This window comes from Rattus norvegicus, chromosome 10, assembly GCF_036323735.1.
Source record: "Rattus norvegicus strain BN/NHsdMcwi chromosome 10, GRCr8, whole genome shotgun sequence".
NCBI lineage: Eukaryota > Metazoa > Chordata > Mammalia > Rodentia > Muridae > Rattus > Rattus norvegicus.
The window spans coordinates 94,043,975-94,071,099 of record NC_086028.1 but is presented as its reverse complement, the minus strand read 5'-3'; the positions used below and the strand labels follow the sequence as shown (position 1 = coordinate 94,071,099).

General features: G+C 42.1%; 1 protein-coding gene across 11 annotated transcripts in view; it reads right to left on the bottom strand.

Annotated features, from left to right (window-relative positions):
- The window catches only part of Cep112 (centrosomal protein 112), a 467,050-nt gene that overhangs the window by 261,580 nt on the left and 178,345 nt on the right, over positions 1-27,125 (bottom strand). For 9 of the 11 annotated variants that reach the window (XR_005489758.2, XM_063268762.1, XM_039085647.2 and 6 more), the window contains 2 exons: positions 21,496-21,631; positions 3,514-3,621 (listed from right to left, as the gene is read on the bottom strand). Coding sequence is in view for 10 of the 11 variants with exons in the window: in XM_063268762.1 (XP_063124832.1) it covers positions 3,514-3,621; positions 21,496-21,631 (244 nt within the window). In the remaining variant the exon portion in view is untranslated. Of the gene's footprint in view, positions 1-3,513; positions 3,622-18,830; positions 19,028-21,495; positions 21,632-27,125 lie in introns of those variants that run through there. The other 2 variants (XM_039085653.2, XM_039085650.2) reach the window with 2 other exon arrangements.

Sequence of the window (27,125 nt, the reverse complement as noted above, 5' to 3'; positions counted from 1 at the left end):
CCTGGAAAGAATAGGAATTCAAGGCCCATACCTAAACATAGTAAAAGCCATATACAGCAAACCAGTTGCTAACATTAAACTAAATGGACAGAAATTTGAAGCAATCCCACTAAAATCAGGGACTAGACAAGGCTGCCCACTCTCTCCCTACTTATTCAATATAGTTCTTAAAGTTCTAGCCAGAGCAATCAGAGAACAAAAGGAGATCAAGGGGATACAGATCGGAAAAGAAGAGGTCAAAATATCACTATTTGCAGATGATATGATAGTATATTTAAGTGATCCCAAAAGTTCCACCAGAGAACTACTAAAGCTGATAAACAACTTCAGCAAAGTGGCTGGGTATAAAATTAACTCAAATAAATCAGTTGCCTTCCTCTATACAAAAGAGAAACAAGCGGAGAAAGAAATTAGGGAAACGACACCCTTCATAATAGACCCAAATAATATAAAGTACCTCGGTGTGACTTTAACCAAGCAAGTAAAAGATCTGTACAATAAGGACTTCAAGACACTGAGGAAAGAAATTGAAGAAGACCTCAGAAGATGGAAAGATCTCCCATGCTCATGGATTGGCAGGATTAATATAGTAAAAATGGCCATTTTACCAAAAGCAATCTACAGATTCAATGCAATCCCCATCAAAATACCAATCCAATTCTTCAAAGAGTTAGACAGAACAATTTGCAAATTCATCTGGAATAACAAAATACCCAGGATAGCTAAAGCTATCCTCAACAATAAAAGAACTTCAGGGGGAATCACTATCCCTGAACTCAAGCAGTATTACAGAGCAATAGTGATAAAAACTGCATGGTATTGGTACAGAGACAGACAGATAGACCAATGGAATAGAATTGAAGACCCAGAAATGAACCCACACACCTATGGTCACTTGATTTTTGACAAAGGAGCCAAAACCATCCAAAGGACAAAAGATAGCATTTTCAGCAAATGGTGCTGGTTCAACTGGACGTCAACATGTAGAAGAATGCAGATCGATCCATGCTTATCACCCTGTACAAAGCTTAAGTCCAAGTGGATCAAGGACCTCCACATCAAACCAGACACACTCAAACTAATAGAAGAAAAACTAGGGAAGCATCTGGAACACATGGGCAGTGGAAAAAATTTCCTGAACAAAACACCAATGGCTTACGCTCTAAGATCAAGAATCGACAAATGGGATCTCATAAAACTGCAAAGCTTCTGTAAGGCAAAGGACACTGTGGTTAGGACAAAACGGCAACCAACAGATTGGGAAAAGATCTTTACCAATCCTACAACAGATAGAGGCCTTATATCCAAAATATACAAAGACTCAAGAAGTTAGACCGCAGGGAAACAAATAACCCTATTAAAAAATGGGGTTCAGAGCTAAACAAAGAATTCACAGCTGAGGAATGCCGAATGCCTGAGAAACACCTAAAGAAATGTTCAACATCTTTAGTCATAAGGGAAATGCAAATCAAAACAACCATGAGATTTCACCTCACACCAGTCAGAATGGCTAAGATCAAAAACTCAGGTGAGAGCAGATGCTGGCGAGGATGTGGAGAAAGAGGAACACTCCTCCATTGTTGGTGGGATTGCAGACTGGTAAAACCATTCTGGAAATCAGTCTGGAGGTTCCTCAGACAATTGGACATTGAACTGCCTGAGGATCCAGCTATACCTCTCTTGGGCATATACCCAAAAGATGCCTCAACATATAAAAGAGACCCGTGCTCCACTATGTTCATCGCAGCCTTATTTATAATAGCCAGAAGCTGGAAAGAACCCAGATGCCCTTCAACAGAGGAATGGATACAGAAAATGTGGTACATCTACACAATGGAATATTACTCAGCTATCAAAAACAATGACTTTATGAAATTCGTGGGCAAATGTTTGGAACTGGAAAATATCATCCTGAGTGAGCTAACCCAATCACAGAAAGACATACATGGTATGCACTCATTGATAAGTGGCTATTAGCCCAAATGCTTGAATTACCCTAGATCCCTAGAACAAACGAAACTCAAGACGGATGATCAAAATGTGAATGCTTCACTCCTTCTTTAAATGAGGAAAAAGAATACCCTTGGCAGGGAAGGGAGAGGCAAAGATTAAAACAGAGACTGAAGGAACACCCATTCAGAGCCTGCCCCACATGTGGCCCATACATATACAGCCACCCAATTAGACAAGATGGATGAAGCAAAGAAGTGCAGACTGACAGGAGCCGGATGTAGATCGCTCCTGAGAGACACATCCAGAATACAGCAAATACAGAGGCGAATGCCAGCAGCAAACCACTGAACTGAGAATAGGACCCCCGTTGAAGGAATCAGAGAAAGAACTGGAAGAGCTTGAAGGGGCTCGAGACCCCATATGTACAACAATGCCAAGCAACCAGAGCTTCCAGGGACTAAGCCACTACCTAAAGACTATACATGGACTGACCCTGGACTCTGACCTCATAGGTAGCAATGAATATCCTAGTAAGAGCACCAGTGGAAGGGGAAGCCCTGGGTCCTGCTAAGACTGAACCCCCAGTGAACTAGACTGTGGGGGGGAGGGCGGCAATGGGGGGAAGGTTGGGAGGGGAACACCCATAAGGAAGGGGAGGGGGGAGGGGGATGTTTGCCCGGAAACCAGGAAAGGGAATAACACTCGAAATGTATATAAGAAATACTCAAGTTAATAAAAAAAATTAATTGTAGTTAAGTATTGTGGAAGATTTTAAAAAAAGAAAACAATATTTGATTTTTAAAATCTAAAATCCTTCCACCATTGATTGGGTCTAATTCCCCTGCTCCCACAGCTAGGAACCTTCTCTCTGTGTTTTGCCTAACCTGGGCTTACTGTCACCTTTGTCACCTAGCTCGCTCTCTTTCTGGGTTCTTGTAATTCCTAGTTTTCTGCTGAGAATGCAGAGACCTCTTGGCAGCCCCCTCACAGTGCTCCAGAGAACTCTGGGCAGGGATCTGAAGGACCCATCCATCAGTGCTGAGGACCACACCCCTGCCCTCCTGTGGCAGTCTCTTGCCATATTCCCCATATTCCCCATATTCCTCTCCTCCTCTTGACTCACTTTTCAGAGTCATTTCAACTTCTGTTCATGTGGTGATTGTCTGCCAAAATCTAGAATGCCTCGGCAAAGGAGTCTTGTCTGCTGCCAGCCCGGGCTGAGACCTGCAGACCGCAAGTGCCTATTCTATCCTGTAATGTCTGAGTAAATCATTCTAGGACAGAGGGATAGAAGGAGTCAGGAATCACTTATTGTGATTTTTAAACTAACTTTATTAGTTTTCAATTAAATGTTCAGAATAACAAACCATCAAGATAGCCTTCAGAAGAATATTAAAAACTCTTCTGTCTGGGTTTTAATACAATTATTATTTTAAAATTTTCAAATATATCAATGGTCATGCTTATATTTTACAGAGATTTCTGTGATAGAGAGATGATTAAAAGAGGAGTTATAGTCATATTAAAAATTAACTGGTATCATGAAAGCGAAAGGCCAACCTGCTGCTCGTATCTCTGCCTGGCGTCCTCCAGCTGCCACAGAAACTCCTTGGACTGCTTCTCACGCAGAGACTTGGACCTGCTTAGGTCTGCTTCCACCTTTTCCATCTGCGAGAGTCAAAAGATTTAAAAACGTGTATCTCACGGCTTAAATTTTGATCATCTCTAAAAATCCCCAAACTTAAACAACTCAATAATCTGTGATAAAAGCAAGGCTGGGAAGAGAATGGACTGGGTGACTATTTTAGTTTACTTTGATAATTTCAAGAAGGGATTAAAATTGATATACATCTGAATATGGTCTAATGTTATAACTACAATAAAACATACACTAAGGAAATAAGAAAAAGTCTATGTAACCACCACAAGAGTTTAAAGAAAAGCATTAAACAAAACTCAATGTCTTTTTCTTTCCTTTAAAGATGTGACTTTTTTCAAATTGAGCCTAAGCTGGCCTAGAGCTGCAGGGCTCCCTGCTGCAGTCTCCATTACTGAGATTACAGGAGTGTGCCCCCACTAGTAGCTGAAAGTCCACATTTTTATAATTAGAAATTCTTGACAAATGCGACATAGAGAGAATGTAGTTCAACACAATAATAAGGTTAATCACCAAATTAGCATCACACTCATCTGTGGAAAGCTGATGGTCCTTCCTCTAAGTGAAGGCCCTGGACAACGGTGTCAACTTCCACCCTTTTGTCCATAGCTGGAAGTCCAGGTCACAGCAAGGAGATGCTGAGAAAAAGAGAGTCCACCAGCAACAGAAATAAAATCATCTTTGACCTTACAAATAGAAATCCCTAAAAGTGTCACAAAAAACTGTGAGGAGTAACTAACTCAATAAAGTTGCCCAATCCAGAGCAGCAGTCTAACACCAGGAGCGCTGATATATGCCACCAACAAAAGAATTTAAGACAAAATGCCACTCGTAACAAAGTCTAATGATTAGCTATAACTTTTCATGAATAGCTGAAGAATATATGTGTCAGAACTATAAAATGCCGATAAAAGAAACCAATGAAAATAATTGAATACAAAGACATCCTGTGCTCTCTGGTTAGAATAATCAATACTTTTGAAATGTCCATATCGACCAAAGCAATCCACAGATTCAGTGGCATTGCTACCAGTTCCCAGTACCATTCTCACAGAACTGGATATAAGAACCCTGAGAGTCCCAAAGAGCCAGAGAAGATGTCTGCGAGCCTGCGCAAACCTGAGCCGAAGGAACAGGAAGATGTCTGCGAGCCTGCGCAAACCTGAGCCGAAGGAACAGAGCTGAAGCCGTCGCACTACCCAACGCAGATGTGGAAGCTACAGCTCAGACAGCACGACGCTGGCGTAAAACCAGACACACTGACCACTAGGACATGGGTCTAGAAATGACACGCATCCGTAGTCAGCAGAGCATGCCAAGATCACAGAAAATGAACCTTCTCCAAGATGGCGTCTGGAGAACTGGTTGTCTACCTGAAGAGGGTGGAACTGGATTCTTTTGCACAATATACAATAAATTCAAAACGGATGAAGGATTTAAACATTACACCTGACACTGTAACACAATTAGGAGTAGACATATGGGCAAAGCTTCTCGGCATTAGTTTTAGCAAAGATTTCTTGGTGCAGCAGCAGAATGAACTGTCAACAAAACAGAGACATGAAAGCAAAAGTTTCTTTACAGCTACTATGACAATTCAGCTGACCCTGGATGGAGTACATTTCGTAAAGGGTTAACATCAAAACAGCAAGAGAATACAGAGATTTAAAACCAGGAGAAGGGTTTGAACGTGCATCTCAAAGGAGACATCCAAATGGCCAACAGATTAATCAAAAGAACGTTCAATATCACCAATGAATAGGTAAATACAAATTAAAACCACAATTAGCATCTTCTACCTGTCAGAATGATCGTTACTTACCAGACACAGACACTGATGAGAAAGCAAAATAAGGGGAATTTCTGATACTCGTGGGGATGGAGCAGCACAGTAACTGTAGAAAACCATGGAGCTCTCTGAACAACTAAAAACTATCGTTTGATTTAGTAATCCGAATACTGTGCATATTATCCATGGACATAAAATTGATATGTTGAAGAGATAGTCACACTCTCATGTTTACGTAGAGCCATTCACAGTGGCCAAAGTCTGAGTCTTTCCAAATGTTCACGGGCATGCATACAGGGTAGTGTATAACACATGCAAAACAGAATCTCGCTCAGCCTTTGGAAAAAATAGGGGACCTGGCATTTGCAACCACACCAATCAGATATCATTCTAAATGAGGCAAGCGAGCTCAGAAGACAGAATGCACGGCCTCGCCAATGTGGAGAATCTGACCAAGTGAAGCTTATGGAACAGAAAGGACCATGGCAGCTACTGAGGCCATGGAGGGGGAAAGCGTTAGGACGTGTTGTCCAGGACAAGCTTCAATGACAAAAGAGGAGTGTCCCAGTGATCTGCAGCACTAGGAGGGGCTGCAGTCCACAGCACAGACTCGGATCCTCAAGCAGGCTACCACAGAGAAGGGAGGTGACGAAGAAACTAGCTGTCCTGCTGCAGCGAACTGCATGACAGAAAGACGTGAACCAATGCACCGTAAACGCACATGCCTGGGACTTGTGAACTGAAGAAGTAACGAAATCCTCATATTCTGAGACTGAAAGCTTTCTTACAGATGAGTGAAAGGATAAACAAAGTAAAAGGCCAAGGAGAGCAAGAGGCTGACAGGCGCGGACCTGGCCGATGGGCGCGGACCTGGTCTGATTAGTAGTTCCGTACAAATGCTCACATGACACAGATTCTTGCTCCTTACTATTTCAGTACAGATAGAATATCAAAAGTGAGTAAATTTTAAAATTGAAAATATGTAAAGATATAAAATAAAAATTAGCACTTTATGTCCGTAAGCAATATTGTCTGTCATCAGAATAGAAAATAATTAAAACATACAAAAAAGACTTTAAAAATACAAATGTTAAGAAAAACCAAAGTAAATAACAATGGCTGGTAAGTAAAAATGAAATATATTTCACTTTAAATTAACACTGACCGAGAATGCCAAACCCCACTCCATTCTTCCTCCTCAATTTAAGTAGAATAGAAAACAAGCCTCGCAAAGCTTATCTAAAACTAGAGTTCTCAGTTGCCATAACTACAAAGGATTCTGCTTCCTCACACATCATCATTCCAAATTCCATTCACTTCAAACAAAACCAAAGGGAAGCAAGAGCTCCTTTATTGTGTATCTCTGGCTTCAAGAAAACCAAGAATACAGTCTGGCAGCCCACCCAGGAGCAGGAGTAGGACTGCATGCACCTCTGTTTGTTTGGTGGCCCAGAAGCAAGACTAGAAGTGGTAAAGGCACTGGCTCCTCCTGATGGGATCCACAGACTTACTCCCTGCCAGAGGAAGGAATACTTCAGAGAAAACCCAGGTACCCGGCCGGGGCTTCCACTTGTACTGTGGGACCTAATTGTTTCCCAGTGTAAGAAAGGTCAAGAGTAACCATCTACAGGAGGCCAAAGCTGTCAGGGTCACAGCTGCTGCGTTTCAACGTTGCCCTGGCAGTTGCAAAATGATCTCTTTAGTTCTGGACATCTGGGAAGGGGAGGGCAGAGGGTGAAGGGAAGGAGAGAAGAAAAAAGGGTATGGATTAGCTCAGATTCCTCTTTAAAGCCAGAGCATGATGATCTATCCTTGCTGTCAACATTATAGTTGGAATCACCTAAAAGACACCCTTCTGCGCATGTCTGTAGTGATGTTACACAGGAACTGACTAAGGAGACCCACCATCAATGTGGGCAAAATCATCTCTCAGGCTGGGGTCCCAGATTAGATAAATAGGAGGAAAGGGAGAGTGCAAGCTGAGTGCCAGCATTTATCTTTCTCTGCACTCTGAGGACACAACGTGATCAATGATTTACCTGCCTGCTGCCACGCCTTCCCACAGTGATGGACTGCACCTCAAAATGCAAGCCAAAGCAAACCCATTTCCCCCTGAACTCCTGAAAGCCTAAATTCCTGTCAGTAGCAACTTCACTGCCCTATTTGCATCTTATTACTTTGAAGTGCATTAAATGTTAACTGCTTTCTGTAACAGAAGAGTTTTTAAATGGATGACTCCTCATTCCCTAAATGAGATCTGGTTCTAGGAAAAAGGAAGAATGGACAACAGATAAGCATATAGCATTTTCCATCAACTACAGTCATAAAAAGTAACTCATCTTTCTCCAATAAAGTGCTGTGCCCCATTACATCGTAAGTAATATAACACGCACAATCTAAGTTGTATAATTACAAAGTTATATAATTTAGAATAGAAATATACTTTATCCTATCTACCAAATATTTAGAAAAGTGCTAAGAAATTGTCTTCTAACTATTTTAAGACTCATATACATAGACATACAAAAACATTGAGACACACAGAGTGGTCAATAGCTAGGTACAAATGCGGGAAAGGATGGTTTGGGAAAAGCTCCGTGGCTGGCGTGCTTGGCCCACAAGTGTGAAGAGCAGAAATGTCGGGGAGGAAGCAGCTTGCCTATGAGTAAAGCCTCACAGTAAGAAAACGGAGCCCCAGAGGATGCTGGCTAACACAACTAACCACATCAGCAAGCTCCCATTTGATTGACAGAGCCTGCCTCAATGAATAAGGTGGCAGGGCCATTAAGGGTGACCTCTGACATCAACCTCAAACCTCTGCACCCATAACACTCATGTCCACATATATGCAAAAGCTGTATACATATCCATGCACACCACAAACCTATACAGATTAAAAAGAAAAGAAAGTGCTAGAAAGCTCAATAAATAAGTATTTATATGCTTGGCTAAATAGAGATTAAAAACGTTAAGTCCTACTGCTTTAAGTTAACGTTAAGAATCTACTGCTTTATTCTCATACAGATTTTGTTCTATACCAGTCACATACTATTTATACAATTGAAAATAATTGAATGGGAGATTCTAATCTAGCATGTACTCCCATATATTTTAGCATTTTGTTTAACATTTATTCAAGTTCCCCAGTAAGAATCATTTGACTGATGTGTGAAAAAGCAGCTGTAAGGATCCCATCGCACATGGAATCCCTTAGTGTTTATACAGGCAGGCCTTTCTTATCTCGGGAATCCGATTCTACTTGGAAACTCTATGTAATAGAAACCATTCCTTCAACAAGAGACAACCAAACGAACATCCTGCTTTGTCATCACTACTAGTATTCAAAAGTGTGAATTAGCCCCACCCAGCAACCCAGGCTTGCAAATGCTTCTCTCGAAAGCAGGCCATGGAGCCAGGAAATGTGGAAAAGTAAAAGGATACCACAGCATGCACTACTTAGGGCCCTGTGTGAGCTCATCAGCTCACAGAGACATGGGAAGAAGAAGGTAGGGCACATGGACTCTTATGGTGGTCTGGCAGGTGCGGTGTGACTGGAAACTGGAGGCTGGCGCACCACAGAACAGAGATGCTCTGAGGACTGATCCAACAGACATGGTATTTCCAAAGGCAAATCTCCAAATGCTACCTGTCATCTCTAACACTCCACAGCTGATGGCCACCTCATTTTACATATGGGTGAGGTTATTAAAATAATGGTTCCACAGTCAGACCCAGCTGTGAACTCTATGATTGCACTGGCACTGTAAGATATGTCCATGAGCTCAACAGTGGCATGTACGTTATGGGGGCAGCCAAGTGCTTTCTGGTCCACTCCACAAAAGGAAACTCATTGCTGTTACTGTTAATCTGGCCAATAACCTATAGCCGGATAGTTCAGAGGCCCCCATGGTGAGGCCAACACTATTACCTTCTAAATATGTTTCTCTATAGCCATAGAGTAAGGCAGCTCTCAGTCCTCATCAGAGAAATATCTTTGTATAGTGGCCTGCAGTTAAATAAAGCCACTCACAACTGGCCAAACTTCAGAGAACAAGTGTTGGAAGATGGCTCACCTATACATGGAGCATCTATGTCACATGACCTGTCCACAGAGCTCAGGTAACTGCAGAAAGAGGGTGGAAAGACTGGACAGGCTGTAAGTCAGGGAAGACTGTAGCAACACTGTCTTCTGCACAGGGCAGGCAGGCCTGCTGCACAAATGAGATCATAACAGCTGTGGTTGACTGCACAAGATGAAACCAGACAACATTCTGTCATGGATGGTAGACATAGGCCCCAACTTCCAGCTAAGAACCTAAAGAGTCAATGCTGCTGGGGAAGGGAGACCCCGTCTCCTTCATGAGTGCAGGCTCTGTGAGCTGACGATGCCTCAGTGGATGGCCTGACCCCTGCCTCTATGGGCATTCAGCAGTAACTGAAGGCAGTGGATCATGAAGGACAGGGGAAGACAGACATGGGGACAAAGAAATGATGAAACTGGGAGGGTGACATGAAGGGGATGATCCAGAAAGAATAGAGGGACAGAAATGGAAGGTGAGTATGATGGGAACGCATTGTGTGAGTGTATGAAATTTATAAATGTACTTTCTCTCAAAATATAAAAATGTCATATAACAAAATAATAATGTGGAAATACATACAAGCAACATTGTATAGATGGAATGGGGTATATATATGAATGTGCACATACACATATGTAACAACAATTAATTAAAAAAGGGGCCATGAATTAATGAAAAAAGAGGGTAAGCAGGCAGGGTTTTGTGAGGGGATTTGCAAAGAGGAAAAGGAAGGGGAAATGATGTAATTATAATCTTAAAAATGAAATAATTAAATTATAATAACAAAAATGGTCCCTGAGACCATTATACTGTTGTCAGGGCTTTCAGTTCTATATATTTTGCCAAGCTGGTATTACTTTGTTACTCAAACAAAATAAGGACACATACATACATGCACATAGATACATTAAAAATAAGGAGTCAATCTCTAGTGAATAATGAAAAAATTTTCAAATTCAATAATTAAATCTAAAAGGTCATTTAGAATTGGTTGATTTGAATTTAATCATAAAGATGGTTCAGTATATGTAAATTAGTAAATGTACCCGTCACATTAGAATCAAAGAGAAAATGTCATGATCTTTTCAATAATTTCTAAAAAATCATCATAGATATCTTCATAATGAGAGTCCTAAAGAAATTAATAAGAGACGCATGTCTCATGATAATAAAGATGAACAATAACTACAACAAACGTATAGGTAATATTTAACAGGTAAACACGAAGCACTTCTGATGAGATCAGGCATGGAGTGATGGTGTCCACTTGCCCCACTGTTACTCAGCACAGCCCTGGATGTTGGGAGTAATACCACTGAGGACAAGGTTCATCCATACCTGCACACAGCACAGAAGAACACAGAACAACAAAGGTGCACCATAAGTGTTGCAGCACTGATAAACACTCCTGGCACAGCAGCTGTATCCAATATCAACAAATAAAAACCAGTAATTTTCTATCCCCACCTACTGAGTTCACCAAGAAAGGAATCAGGAAGACAAAAGCCTAAAAATAAATACAACACTGGACAGTAAATCTAATGAATGAGTGGAAGATATCTACAATGGAAATTTTAAAACAACAAGAAAGAAAATGAAGAAGACATGAGGAAGAACTCATACGCTCATGGACAGAATATCATGAAAATGCTTATATTTCCACAAGCAAACCACAGACTCAATACAAACGGCATCAAAATTCCAATGAGATTACTCACATACATAGGAAAAGAAACCTGAAAGTCCTTATGGTAGCACAGAGAGCCGAGGTTGCCAGAGCAATCCTGAGGAAAGACGGCAATGCTGGGCAGCCACAATGCCTTTTCTCAAACACCACCACTGAGCAACAGTAACAAAACCAGAAACACACGCAAGTGCAGCCGGAGAGAGGACCCTAAACAAACAGGTCCAGCAACCTAGTTTTTGACAAATATGCCAAAAAAATACATTATATAAACAACAACCTTGTCGACAAATGATGTCAGAAAATGGATGTCCACGAGTAGAAGAAAAATAAAACTAGAACGTAGGCTCTCAGCCCACAAAAGTCAACTAAATGGATGGAAGACTGTAATGTAAGAGCTGAGAGTGTTAGGAGGGAAACCAGGGGAAACACTTCAGGATAGAGGCACAGGCAAGAACTAGATGAAGAAGACTTCAACAGGGCAGGAAGGAAAAGGAGAAGTTGGCAAACGGGACTGCATGAAGTTAAAAGGCTTCTGCACAGAAGAGGAGGCCAACAAGGAAGACAGAATGGGATGGCCCCTTTCTTAGATTATGGCTGACAAACGGACTACAGCAAGAACTGTCCTGTGCAGGAGCTCCTACTCCACGTGTGCACCTCAAACACTCTAAGGCACACACACCCGAGAACTCCCAGCATTTCCATGGGTAGTGCAGCACTGGCCACAATAGCTAACTTACAAAATAAGCCAAGTGCATGTCAAGAGAAAGAGGAAGAAAGAACTGTGGTGTACAGACTTGAGCCGTGTTCATCCCTAAAGAGTGACATCATTTACATTTCCCCGATGACTAAGGACTCTGAACTTTTCTTTACGGGAAATGCAAACCAAACCGACCCTGAGATTCCACCTTACACAAATCAGAAAGGCTAAGATCAAACTCTCGGGTGACAGCACATGTCGACAAGGATGTGGAGAAAGAGGAACACTCCTCCATTGCTGGTGGGATTGTAAACTGGTACAACCACTCTGAAAATCAATCTGGAGCTTCCTCACAAAATTGGAAATAGATCTACCTAAAGATCGGCTATTCCACTCCTGGGCATGTACCCCAAAGATGTCCCACCATACCGCAGGGGCATGTGCTCCACTATGTTCATAGCAGCCTTACCTATGACAGCCAGAAGCTGGAAACAACCCAGATGCCTACAATGGAAGAATGGATACAGAAAATGTGGTTGATTTACACAATGGAGTACTATTCAGCTCTTAATAATGAGGACATCATGAGTTTTGCAGGCAAATGGATGGGACTAGAAAATGTCATCCTGAGTGAAGTAACTCAGACCCAAAAGGACATGCATGGTATATTCTCACTAATAAGTGGATATTGGCAAAAAAGTACAGAATACCAAGGATACAATCCACAGAACTCAAGAAGGTTAACAAGCAAAAGGGCCCAAGTGAGGAAGCTTCAATCCTACTTGGGAGGAAGAAGAAAACAGAGGGAGGGAGGGATTTGGGTGGGAGAGGGGAAAAGAGGAACATGATCAGGTATCCAGGTGGAAACAGGAGAGAAGCCCTGCTGGCCAGCAGAATGAGTAGGAAATATGTGACCTGGAGGTGGGAGATGGGAAGTAGGGGGACCCTCTAGAATGTACCTGAGACCTGGGAGGTGAGATATAATAAAATATCCAACATTTGGGAGAAGGAACTGAAGGAGTCCACCTCCAGTTGAAAGACAGGACATCAAGTATAGGGATAGGGTTGCCATCCCACAGTCAAAAACTATGACCCAGGACTGTTCCTGTCTAAAAGAACTGCAGGGACAAAAACGAAGACGAGACTGAGGGAAACGTGGTCCACTGACTGACCCAACTTGGGATCCATCTCAAGGGGAGGCTCCAAGGCCTGATACTATTACTGATGCTATAATGTTCTTATAGATAAGAGCCTAGCATAGCTGTCCTCTGAGAAGCCCAAAGAGCATCTGACTGAGGCAGATACAAATACTTACACCCAGCCAATGGACAGAAGCTGCTGACCCCTGTGGTTGAATTAGGGAAAAGCTGAAGGAAGCTGAGGAGGAAGGCGACCCCAAAGGAAGACCAGCAGTCTCAAGTATCCAGGACTCCCAAGATCTCTCAAACACTGAGCCACCAACCAGGCAGCATCAGGAGCTTGTCAGAGGCCCTGACACATATACACAGAGGACTGCCTGACTGGCCTCAGTGGGAGAATCTGCAAGCCTCTGCCTTGAGGCCCCAGGGAGTGAGGAAGTCAGATTGGGGGTGTAAGGAAAGGGATAACATCGTCTTGCAGACAGAGAGAAGAAGGGATAGGATGAAGAACTGTGGGAGAGGGGACCGGCAGGGAACAATGACTGGATTGCGAAATAAATAAATAAATAAAATTAATAGCGAAAAAGAAGAGGAGGAAGAAGAGGAAGAAGAGAAGGAGGAGGAGGAGGAAGGGGAGGGGGATGAGGCAGAAGATTGAACGCTGTTTGCAGGAGAATAAATACAATTGGCCATTGTCTTACAAGTGAAATAAGCCAGACTTATATATCAATCACTTATGGATCTTTGATTTTAGATACAGTCATAAAATCGTGTGTGTGTGTGTGTGCGTGTGTGTGTGTGTGTGTGTGTGTGTGTGTGTGTGTGTGTGTACGTACTGATATGAAAGTCTAAAGAAATTTAATCTAGGGGATGAAGATTAGGAAGGGGTGAAGTAAAAGAATTTGTGGGGTGAGCTATTAAATATCTGTCCTTAAAAAAATTTTTTTTTTGCTTCTTTTTTTTCGGAGCTGGGGACCGAACCCAGGGCCTTGCGCTTCCTAGGCAAGCGCTCTACCACTGAGCTAAATCCCCAACCCCTAAAATTTTTATTAAGTAGAAAGTAACAAGAGTAAATATGTTATCTGCAGAAAAATCATAAGTGGGAACTTCTGCCACTTATGGTAAAACCAAGTAATTTTTTCCCTTTCTATCTGCATGCCACGTTTCATTAATCCACAGTGGTGCCCTCTCTCCTCTCAGCCCAACTGCACCCATTGCCCTTTATTTGTTCTTAGTGTAGCTTTAGCCAATTTTGATACTGTTTCTGAACCGTCGTTTGGGCCGTCCCGACAGCTGTCCACTTCCCCACATCTACTCCCTCACTGGTTCCTCGCCACTCTGTTCTTCCTGCTTCTCTAGACACACACTTGCATTACTTTTTTTCTCTGTTCTTAGGATGAAGGTGAGGGTGGTGGCTTGAGAATTTTCTCTTTAGACATAGATGCTTCAAACTATAAATTTTTATTTATTGCTTTACCTGAACTGAAAAAAAAATTGATATGTCCTAATTTTTGCTTTAGATCAGGTCAAAATATTCTCTTTGTTTTACCTTGACCCATGAATTATTCTTAAAAGTCTATTGTTTAACTTTCTAATATTTGAGTGTTTCCCTGATTTGTTTTGTCATTTATTTCTAAATTACAATAATGTGGCTAACAGAGTACACTGAGCATCATTTTAGTCCTTTACATTGATTGGGACTGCTCCTGAGGCCAGGCACATCATCTGTTCTGGAGCGTTTCATGAGTCCCTGCAGTCACTGGGTGTGGGTGACTAAAATCACCACCAACGCTCAAAGTCACACAAGCGGCACAATCAAAAACAATTCAGCATGCTGGAAAACTTTCCACCTTACATAACATAAATGTTCCCAAGGAATGAGACAAGCCCCCTGGCTCTGAAAGGTATTCAGTTGATGTGAGATTTAAAGAGGCCTCCGCAGGGTCTAAAGCATTCTAACAGAACCAGTGATTAGAAAGCACTCAGTACAGACTTTTCTGGTTTTATATTCTTTCATCCACAGGCTTGGAGACATCCATTTGTTGAGAATTATCAATAACCCAATCCTTTTGATGGCTCTACATATTATTTATTAGTTCCTGGTCATCTTTTCGTTTGTTGAGCAGCATATGAATTACTGTTTCTGTCAGTAATTGTGCACAAGTTCTGGTCTACACTTGTTTTTACTTCCCTTCAATAAATACAAGAATCCCTGACGTACAGTACATGTAGCTGTTTACTGGCAATCTTCTACAATGGCAGCGCCATTCTATGTTTCCTAACCACGTGTAAGAGCTCCATCCAGCTGCATGGCACTCCTGATCCTCTGCTCTCCTCATCATCTTAGCCATTCCATCCGGAAAGCGACATCTCACTGGGTTTCAGTTTGCATCTCAAGTGAGGTGTTCAGCACCTTTCCTGTGCCTACCTGTCCTCAGTCTATCTTCTGGGAGGGGGCTCTATGAGTCTTTGTCTATTTTTGATTGGGCTACTTGTCTTGTTATTGAGTTGTACTGATACCTTTCATATTTTATACTCGAATTCTTTGAAATGTAGAAATTAAAATACTTACCCCATTCTCCAGCCTTTCCTTTTGTTGTAATTTATTGGAGTCTTTCAGAGAGCAAAACCCTTTCATTTTGGTGAAGTCAACGTGGGAGTTTCAGTTCAAATTGAATTTCCAGTTTTATTACATTGTGGTAAATAACGTCTTTTTTGATATGTCAAGTTTTAGAAACAAAATGAAGTTTTGTGTATGGTCTACTAAATTTCATAACGGATTTACAAGAGTAAAAATTTAATGTGCTGTCTCTAGACAGCAGAAAGTAGAAAATTCATCTGGTTCATCTCTGCAGTCTAAAAGACAGAGAAAAATGTACATGATGACTGTGACCTCTCTGTGTGTTCCTAACACCTTTCCAAAGAGGGGACTCAAGCAGTCCTGCCTTTGACACACAAACACAAGCCCTTTGCTCTAGTTTACGAACTTGTATTAATTCTAATTTGTATGATGCTTTAACACAGTTCTTCATTTCCTCTGAAAATAAGTGAAACAATTTCATCATACTTTTAACAAAAGTTTTTGGTTTTTTTTATTCCAGTGGTGTCTTTTGTAAGAGCATATTGTAGATTTAGGTCTGTTAATACTATTTATTAAGCAGAAAAAGTTAACCTGTTAATATTTACAACCGCATGAGTGCACTCTACTGTAGTCCTCAGCTCCCATTCTTTGACAATATTCCCTCTCAGGTTCTGCAATTACCTTCTCAAGATACTTATGAAAATGTGCACCTAGATAATTAATGATTTAGTGCCTATACGTTGCTGAAATCATAAACTGGTTTAAACCAGTATTCGTATCTAAACAAAATTCGGCATAAAGGAACTTCCATCTACAGTGTCAGTTGTTGCAGGCAGGTTCCAAGTAGCCTGACACTACCTGCCATTGGTAAGCAGCAGAGCAGAGGGAGCCACACAGTGAGCCTTAGGCAATCCCAGGTTGGAGGCTGCCATGTAATACCAGAAAGGGCAGCGGGCAAAGTGGCAGAAGTATACCAGTCAGGAAATAGCTGTTGTCACGCCTAGCTCTTTGGTTATAAAGGCCACTCACCACACTATGAGGATGGGGTGCTGTGGATTCTGAACCAATTTTATTCTACTATGGTACCCAGTTCTAGAGCCTTAAAACAAAACAAAATAAACCCATGGTCAAGTAAACTTTACAAAGCTGAACTGGTCTTCGTTGTTTTGCTTGTTTGTTTTCCTCTACTTAAAATCTTAAAAGATTGACACCCAATAAAAACATTGTAACAGAAAGAGAATGTAAACTTTAATCAAGTTTTAATTTAAAAAAAAATGAGCGCACGCACGTGCGCGTGTGCACACATGCGTGCATCATGGGTGGGTATGTATGGAGGTCAGAGGGTAGCTTCGTGGTGGTGTTCTTTCAAGATTCTAGGGATCAAACTCAAGTCCTAGGGATCAAAATCAGCTATCTCACTGGCCCTTTCCCCTTCCCCTCCCCTGGCCCTTCTTCCTCCTCTCCCACCTTCCCTCCCCCTCCATCCCTCCCTGTCTCCCCTCTTTCTCTTTTTTCTGTCAGTCTCTCTATGTAGCCCTGGCTGCTCTGGAACTCACTGTGTAAACTAAGCTGGTCTCAACATCACAGAGATTCACCTGCCTCTGCCTCCAGAGTGCTGGGCTAAAGCTATGTACCTGGCTTCAGGGGTCCAGGTTACTCTATGTTATGTTTCCTTGGTTTAGGGATCATACGAGTTTCACATTAGTGACAAAGAACCTTATATACTAAGCTCTTCTCAATATCCACCAATCCCTTTGCTATGGCTAAGGGATACCCAGACTCACAGTCTCAACCAGGCTACCCAGTGTTGGATCAGTGTGCTATTTCTCCTAGTCCTATACATTTATTAATCTTAGCTAGCTTAATGTGGAGATTTCATTTTAATTTGTTAATGGAAGGAATGTATGTGTTCACATCCCTCTGTTTTGTGTGCACAAGCAAGCAGAAAATAGACAATGAGATCAGGTATCTTTCTCACTTCCTGCCTTAGGTTGTTAAGTATGTGGATGTTTTACCTGCATTTATAGACATAAACACACCACATATTTATGTACATACACCACATATGTACAGTGTCCTCTGAGGCCAAAAGAGGGCGCTGGATATTCTAGAACTGGAGTTAGAGTTAACTGTGAGCCGCCATGTGGGAGATGGGAATTGAACAGAGCCTTAATGCTCTCAAGCCACACGTCCACTTCACTTTTTGAGACAGGGTCTCTCACTGCACCTAGAGCTCCCCAATTCAACTAGCTTCGCTGGCCAGCAAGCTCTAGAGATTTACTATGTCTGTCTCCTCCCCATATCTGGCCCCTGGACTGGAAGCACAGAAATGTGTGACCCAGCATGGCTTCTACACAGTTATCAGGGGTCCAGACGTCAGGCCTCATGCTTGTGTGATAAGTACTGCGCACACTGAGTAATTTCCTGGCCTTTTCAAGTTTAAATTTGTGTGTGTGTGTGTGTGTGTGTGTGTGTGTGTGTGTGTGTGTATTATAAAATACAAATTTTATACACACACCCCTACATACTTTCTTTTGAGAATTCCATTCACTTCATATTCGCTTTTATAATAAGATTTTTAACATCATTTAAATTCATTTCTACTTTGATGGATCTTTGCCTCACTGTTTAGATGATGGCATCCCTATGTGTGGGAAGCTTGTGCTTCATCTCTAGATAAAATGTCTTCATGTAATGTTTTTGAAGAAAAGAAGTAAGGTGTGTGTGTGTGTGTATGTGTGTGTGTGTGTGTGTGTGTGTGTGTGTGTGTGTGTGTGTACATGTGCATGCGTGCATGCATGTGGAGTTTTTCTGATATCTAGTGAGTGAACAAAACCCTTGGTTATTGATTAAACTGAATTGTAACTTTTTTCTTCCCAAACTGTAAAACACTATTATTGTTCTCATTCCTTTACTAGTATCATAATGCATAGAAAGTCATAGAATGTTTATTTTATTTTAGAGGTTCAATTCTTTTTCATATATATTTATAGGGGAGATATATGGTTTTTAGCTTCTTCTGAATTCTAACGTAGGCCATTTTCAGATTTGTGGCTTTACACTGTGAGGACTGAATACAAATTCTGATGTTTGTATTGTTCCACCAACTCTAAGTGCACTTGGTGACCCGAAAGTTGACCATAATAGCTTTTATTGAAGTGTTCTACTATTGGCTACGCATTGCCAAACACCTAATATCTAGTCAATAATTCTTGGCAATATGTTTACATATTCTTGCCTCAAGCTTTCTTTTTTGGTAATTTCTTTATTCCTTTAATTTTAAGCCTAACAGAGAATTTCCGATCAGTTCTGTGAAATATCTGGACCACATACACATCCTAGGTCCGGGTGGAACAGAAAGTGAAATCCACATCCAAGCATCAGGATGGATAGTCTCTGCTGCCTAGCACAAAGTCCCCAAAGATTTTACCTAGGGAACAAGCTGAAAACAGAAAAATGGAGTCCTCCAAATCACACTCCCAAATCAGCATTAGTGGAAATCAGAACTGAGAAAGTCACATCAAAATAAGCAGTTTCAAACAGAAGCCTGTAGGTTTTGCTCAGGGCCATTTCTAACACTCACGTGTGCTTGGTTTTCCTAGGGGAGACACCTGCAGCTGAAGAGAAACAGCATAACTACACCATGCTGCTTCAGCAATGTGCAGCCTATAGTTTATGTCAACCTGACAGGAGCCAGAGTCATTCCATAAGAGGTAACTTCAGTTGAGAAAAGGCCTCCAGAAGAATGGAGTCTGTGGGATCATTTTCTTATTTAGTAATGGCTGGGTGAGGGCCCAGCCATGTGTGTGTGACCACACTCATGCACAAGTAGTCCTTGGTGCTGTAAGAACATAGACTAAGCAAGTCATGAGGAGCAAGCCAAGTAAGCAGCTCCTCTCTAGAGCTTCTCATCAGGTCCTTCACCAGGTACCAGCCATGTTTGAATTCCTGCCCTCACTGCTTTTGATGGTGAAAAATGATATAGATATGTAAGCAAAATAAATCCTTTCTTCCCAAGTTGCTTTTGGTTATAGTGTTTCATCACAGCAACAGAAACCCTAATTATGACAGAAAACAATCTAAATATACTTACTACAAGGAGCTGATAATTAAAATGTGATCATTTTCAAATGATAAAATATATTTACCATTAAAATATACTAGTTAAACATAAAAACATATATATTATTAAATGTACCAAATAAAATGAGAATAACAGATAAAAGCTTTTAGTACTAGCATAATCTTTTCTTTTAAAAATGTACTCTTTGCTGGGCCGTGGTGGTACATGCCTTTAATCTGCACTTGGAAGGCAGAAGCAGACAGTTCTCTGTAATTTTGAGGCCAGCCTGGTCCACAGAGTGAATTCCAGGACAGCCAAATCTACACAGAGAAACCTTGTCTTGGAAAACAAAAACAAAAACAAACAAAAAATTAATCTTTGGACATTTCCTACATGTATACAATTATACATTGTTGTATTAACATTGCTGCCATTACCACACTTTGAGATGGACTTTAGTACTCTTAGGTGACCATTCTGGCTTCAAAGGTGAATCGCAGGTTCAGACCCCTTTGCATTCTTACTCGCTGACCCCGCTGTATTGTTACTTCTGACAGGGCTTTCTCTTTCTTCAGATAGGGGTCTCACCATATAGCGCTGGTTGGCCTGGAACCTGCTATGCAGACAGGCAGTTTTGGAACTCATAACTATGCCCAACTCTTATTTGCATATTTAATCACACATACTCATGTGAGCCTGTGTGCCAGTATCTACACATAAGTGGAATTGTCATGGAGACAGGCGAAAAGCGTGTGGTGGGAAGAAGTCCGGTCCTCTGTGACACCGGTCTGTGCTTTCACTGCTAAGCATCTCTCCAGCACCAACGCAGCTTTAGAGCAGTGCAGTGTCCTGGGGGTGAGTGGGTCTCACAGTGCAGTGTCCTGGGGTGAGTGGGTCTCACAGGGCAGTGTCCTGGGGGTGAGTGGGTCTCACAGTGCAGTGTCCTGGGGGTGAGTGGGTCTCACAGTGCAGTGTCCTGGGGTGAGTGGGTCTCACAGTGCAGTGTCCTGGGGGTGAGTGGGTCTCACAGTGCAGTGTCCTGGGGTGAGTGGGTCTCACAGTGCAGTGTTCCTGGGGTGAGTGGGTCTCACAGTGCAGTGTTCCTGGGGTGAGTGGGTCTCACAGTGCAGTGTCCTGGGGTGAGTGGGTCTCACAGTGCAGTGTCCTGGGGGTGAGTGGGTCTCACAGTGCAGTGTTCCTGGGGTGAGTGGGTCTCACAGTGCAGTGTCCTGGGGGTGAGTGGGTCTCACAGTGCAGTGTCCTGGGGTGAGTGGGTCTCACAGTGCAGTGTCCTGGGGGTGAGTGGGTCTCACAGTGCAGTGTCCTGGGGGTGAGTGGGTCTCAAAGTGCAGTGTCCTGGGAGTGAGTGGGTCTCACAGTGCAGTGTCCTGGGGTGAGTGGGTCTCACAGTGCAGTGTCCTGGGGTGAGTGGGTCTCACAGTGCAGTGTCCTGGGGGTGAGTGGGTGTCACAGTGCAGTGTCCTGGGGTGAGTGGGTCTCACAGTGCAGTGTCCTGGGGTGAGTGGGTCTCACAGTGCAGTGTCCTGGGGTGAGTGGGTCTCACAGTGCAGTGTCCTGGGGGTGAGTGGGTCTCACAGTGCAGTGTCCTGGGGTGAGTGGGTCTCACAGTGCAGTGTCCTGGGGGTGAGTGGGTCTCACAGTGCAGTGTCCTGGGGTGAGTGGGTCTCACAGTGCAGTGTCCTGGGGTGAGTGGGTCTCACAGTGCAGTGTCCTGGGGTGAGTGGGTCTCACAGTGCAGTGTTCCGGGGGTGAGTGGGTCTCACAGTGCAGTGTCCTGGGGTGAGTGGGTCTCACAGTGCAGTGTCCTGGGGGTGAGTGGGTCTCACCTGCTCTTTCATGTCACTGTAGACCTTCTCGGAGGTCACCTCCACCTGCCGCTTAAACTCCTCCAGGGCAGCGTCTGCCTGCTGGGCTTGCAACCTCTGAACCTCAGTCACTCGGCCGAGCTGCTCCTCCTTCTCCCTGCAAAGTTCATAAAGCGCCAAGTTACATAAGAAAAGGATGAAGAAGGTGGTGGAGGGAGGAAAGGAAAAGGGAAAATGATGGAATTATATTTAATTTAAAATTTTTTAATTATTTTTGTAAAATTAAAAAAGAACTAAGTTTCAATAAAAATAATAATTAGCTTTCTTTTGAACAAAATTCAGACTGTGTTTTCTTAAAGTTCTCTTTCAGAAACTGATAACTGGGCAATCTGTCTGGGAGAAAAAACAAACCACACAACATCTTGATGAAGGCATAACTACACTCTAAGACACCCTTAAAACAAGCCACACAACTATGTTTCTCCGTCTGTGGTGAATATATAAAACATGGCATACCTATACAGTGATTTTATATATATATATATATATATATATATATATATATATAATCTTCAAAGTGTTTGTTTAGGCAAGTAAGTCAGTAATGAAATAAATCACATGTGATCCCACTTATGTAAAAGAACTGAGGACTGAAAAGAATTTGTTGTTGCTGGAGACAAGGCATGTGGGCAGGGGGTTAGCTACTTGATGGACAAGAGCAGTGAGTGTGACACGGACTGGAATGGTGGTAACAGGTACAGATTCCTCTAAGCAGGTGAGTGCAATGGTGTGTGGACTCTAGGACAGTTTTAGAAATGAATGACATCGGACCGGAAGACATACATTCTCATCAGGTACCCTAAAGATGGTCAAGGCAACACAGCGATCCCGTGACTAAAGGTGCTTCCCATCTGTTCGCACATCACACTGAAACCAGGCAGGCAAAATGGAACCATAAAGCAGTAGACCTCATCCCATGGTGACATAAAAAAATGAAGTCATTAATTTATAAATGAGTTCAAATTCTGAAGTTCTGACTAGGTTCTGTGCATTAAGCAAAATATTTTCATATATCAATTTTCATTTATCTCCACAGTAAGCCTGTGTGAGAGTTATTCTATCCTTTCCTTTCTAGAACAGGAAATTGGGCTTACACTCACTTCCAAGACCATCGTCCTTGTGGGAGCTCATGCCAGGACTCCATAGATGGAAATCAGTTCCAGAGCTCCTGGGGGTGGCTGACTCACCAAGCTGCTTTCCTGATGGACTAGGCTCATCTTCCCTACTGGTAAGTTCACAGACACACACACACACACACACACACACACACACACACACACACACACACACACTGACTATCACTAACTAACAATGATGCATGCTGGGAGATAGAGCAATTTAACTCATGTGAATCAATATATGAACTTTGTCAGAATCGGAAGAGACCTTTCCAAACCATTTTTGCCACTGTCGATTTAAAGGACAGAACAAACAAAAACAAAAACAAAAAAACATCCAACCGATCAAGCAACCTTGAACTTCCTGGAGTTACTCAGATGTGAGTTTGGAAGCATCCCTCTAAGATATAGCATGTATAAGCTTCCCATAAACATATTTTATATCAAAACATCAAGTTTTCTTACTAATTGCAAACTACATCTTTGCTGAAGCCTCAGTGGCTAACAGATAACAGGGGAAAGTGGCCTGCAGCTGCCATGTAAGCTGGACTCTCCAGTCTCTCTGCATTCAGTGGACACCACCTCTCCATCCTGGATTGGGGCACGACGGCATGTGTGTATCTAAGCTACTCTGCCTATGGGCTGACTGAACATACTGCTTCATGTAAGGACACTTTGTGTCTATTATCTCCTCAGATCCTCCTCTGCATCTGTCTACCTGTGATTACACCGATACTTGTGATTGTATCAGTAGTAATCTCTACCTGTGATTACACCAACAGTAGTCACGGCACTATACATCCATGGCAAACCACTATCTCCCACCGGAATCCCTTCTCCTCTCTTCTGTAATGATGGCCACCCTTAGTATGCCCTATGGAGTTTAAGACTGCTCCAAGGCATGGAGGCACGTGATACTATGCATGGGATCAAAGTCATTCTAATCTGGCTGAAGACAAGACACTGCTCACAACAGGATACAGACTTCTAGAACACTGAAACTTTCCTTTTAGGTGACATTTTATGTAGTGTGTGTGTGTGTGTGTGTGTGTGTGTGTGTGTGTGTGTGTGTGTGTACATGCACAGTAGACTGTGTTGCAGATGCACATGCTTATGTTGGATATGCCCATGGGACACCAAGGGCAACTCTGATACACTCAGGCACCGTCCGTTTCTCATGTGTCTTTCACTGCTCTGAAACTCATCAAGCAGGTTGGGCTGCCCGCCCAAGAGCCAGAGGAGCCTTGTGGCTCTGCCTTCCTAGGGCTGGGATTACAAGTGTGAGAACCTTCCTCAGCTTTCTATGGACTAACCTCCTGTCCTCATGCCTACACAGCAGGCAAGCACTTTACCAACTGAGCCATCTCGTCAGCCCTAATGTGTTCATATTTTGTTTACTATTTTTCTAACATGTTTTAAAACAAATATCTTCAAGGTAGGAGTTCTAAGTCGCAAGACCCTAACATTAGTAATGATTTTTTCCACTTAACATTATAAGCTCTTAGATAATAGTGATTGATAACATGTAGAAGACTAAGCCTAAGACATCATTTTGTACAAAAGATCAAGCACTGTGATGGCTATGGGAAATTTAATTCAGTCTGGTGTATCTATACTTTCTATAGTACTATACCTAAAAATCAGAGAGCCTTTAGCTATATGCACAGCTTTGTTATATATATCAAATAAATTGACTACTAAAATATTTGCATATTGAAACTACATGGAAGACTGTAAAGTCATAAAACTGTGTCAGCCACTACAATTTAAACTTCAGCAGAAATATGGGTGTTCTCTGCTAAAAAGATCCTAAGGGACAGCAAGAGGGTATTTGAGTTTTTTGTCATTGTTTGTTTGTTTGTTGTTGGGAGCAGGCTCAAAGAGAAAAGCAGTTATGGTTGGCAACTGGTGACCCCATTACAGTGTTGTGTTAGACAAGGGAAAGGCTACTTATCCATTGCTCAGAGATTACAATGACTAGTTTATGTAAATGAATTCTTGAAAATTCATCAAAGCCTTATCTATGTTTGGTCAGTCTGTACATGGAAAAATAGTATTAGGCAATATTTGAAAATATCAAATATTAAAACCATATAGTTCAAAATTATGTACCATTTAATCATCACAAAGAAAAATCTACTAACAATTTTATAAAAATATACAATCTAGGCTGACACCTAAGACCCCACTCTATGACCTGGGCTCAACTCCTCTTAAAGCACAGCCAACAGCCATGAACTTCATTCCAGACCCTGTGCTCCATTTTCCATCCCACACTCTGCCTGCTCTCCTATACGCCATGCCAGCAACAGAGACGCCAGGTAAGCCCTCACCCAATGCAGAATACCTGCTAACTTCCCTTAAAGCACAGCCAACAGCTGTAAAGTGCACACCAGCACCTGAGCTCCATACTCTAACCTATAATTTTGGAAGATCTCTGTTTCCCTGAAGCCACACCCGTTCTAGGGATGCCAGAGGCAATGCAACATTGGCACCCAAAACCCAGGTCATACAGGCCACAAATAACCCAGCAGAGACACACTACTAGACCTAAAGACTTGCTGGTCACTAGCACCTCAGGGCACGCAGGCCAGAAGACCAGAGAGGAAACAGAAATTAAGGGTAAAAATATCCAAAAACCACCCACCTAACAAAGATAAACAGATATGAGCACATAAATCTGTAACAATACCAAAACCCAGAAGACTAGAGGCCATCAAAAGAACACAATCACCAACAGCCAGGGAAACATGACAGCATCAGAGCCCAGCTATTCTACAGTAAGTCTTGGATATTCCAACACAGCTGACACACAAGAAAATGACCTTAAGTCCAACCTTATGAAGATGACAGAGGCCTTTAAAGAGGAAATGAATAAATCCCTTAAAGACATACAAGAAAATATAATCGAACAGGTAAAGGAAATGAATAAACTGGTTAAGACCTGAATATGGAAAGAGAATCAAGGAAGAAAACAAAGTGAGTGAGTCCTGAGATGGAAAACTGAGGTAAATGTGCAGAACTACAGACGCAGGCAGCACCAGCAGAAGACAAGAGATGGGAGAGAGTGTAAGAAAAGTATAGTGATAAGATAAAAGAAATTGATACAGCAGTCCATGAAAATGTTAAATCTAAAAACTTCCTGACACAAAATATCCAAGAAATCTGGGACAGTATAAAAAGACCAAACCTAAAAATAATAGGAATAGAGGAAAGAGACGAAAGCCAGCTCAAAGGCTCAGAAAATATATTCAACAAAATCATAGAAATTTTTCCTCACCTAAAGAGAGAGGTGGCTCTAAAGATAGAAGAAGCATATAGAATATCATATAGACCAGAAAAGAAACACTAAACATACAGAACAAAGAAAGAATATTGAAAACTACAAGGGAAAAAGAGCAAGTAAGATATACAGGTAAACCTATTAGAATTACACTGGAAGGCCCTGAACAGATATCCTGCAGACTCTCTATATCCCAAAGATTCTACATACATAAGGAACTTGGTTTTTAATAAAGAAGCCAAAATCATTTAGTGGAAAAAAAATAGAGCATCCTGAACAAATGGTGCTGGTCTAACTGGATGTCTGTATGTAGAACAATGTAAACAGATCTTAAGTCCATGTGGATCGAAGACATCAAACTAAAACCACATACACTAAGCCTGACAGAGCAGAAAGAAGGGAATAGCTTTAAACACATCAGCACAGAAGACAAACTTCCTGAACAGAGCAGCCACAGCTCAGGCATCAAGATCGACAATCAACTGTAAATAGGACCTCATAAAACTGAAAAGCGCCTGTGAGGCAAAGGACAGCATCAAAAGTCTACAGAACGGGAAAAGATCTTCACCTGTACCTTATGTGACAGAGGGCTAGTATCTAAAATATATAAAGAACGCAAGAATCTAGAGAGCAACAAACCAAATAACCCAATTGTAAAAGGGGTGCAGCTCTAAACAGAATTCTCAACAGTGGACTCTCTAGTGGCTGACTTAATGAAATGTGCATCATCCTTAGGTCTCAACGGTGGGATCTCTATTGGCTGACTTAATGAAATGTGCATCGTCCTTAGGTCTCAACAGTGGACTCTCTAATGGCCGACTTAATGAAATGTGCATCGTCCTTAGGTATCAGGGGATGAAGTCAAATGACTCTGCGAGCCCATCTTACACCTGTCAATGCCAAAAATGATTAATTCAAGCAACAGCTCATGTTAGCGAGGATGTGGGGCAAGGAGAAAACTCTTCCACTGCTGGTGGGAGTGCGAACTTTTACAGCCTCTTTGGAAATCAATTTGGCAGTTTCCCAGAAAGTTGGAACTAGATCTATGTCAAGACCAAGCTATACTGCTCCTGGCACAGACCCAAGGCTTGCTTCCCCACACCACAAGGACACATGCTCACCTATGTTTGTAGCAGCTCTATCCTAACAGCCAGGAACCGGAAACAACCTATATACCCCCAACTGCAGAA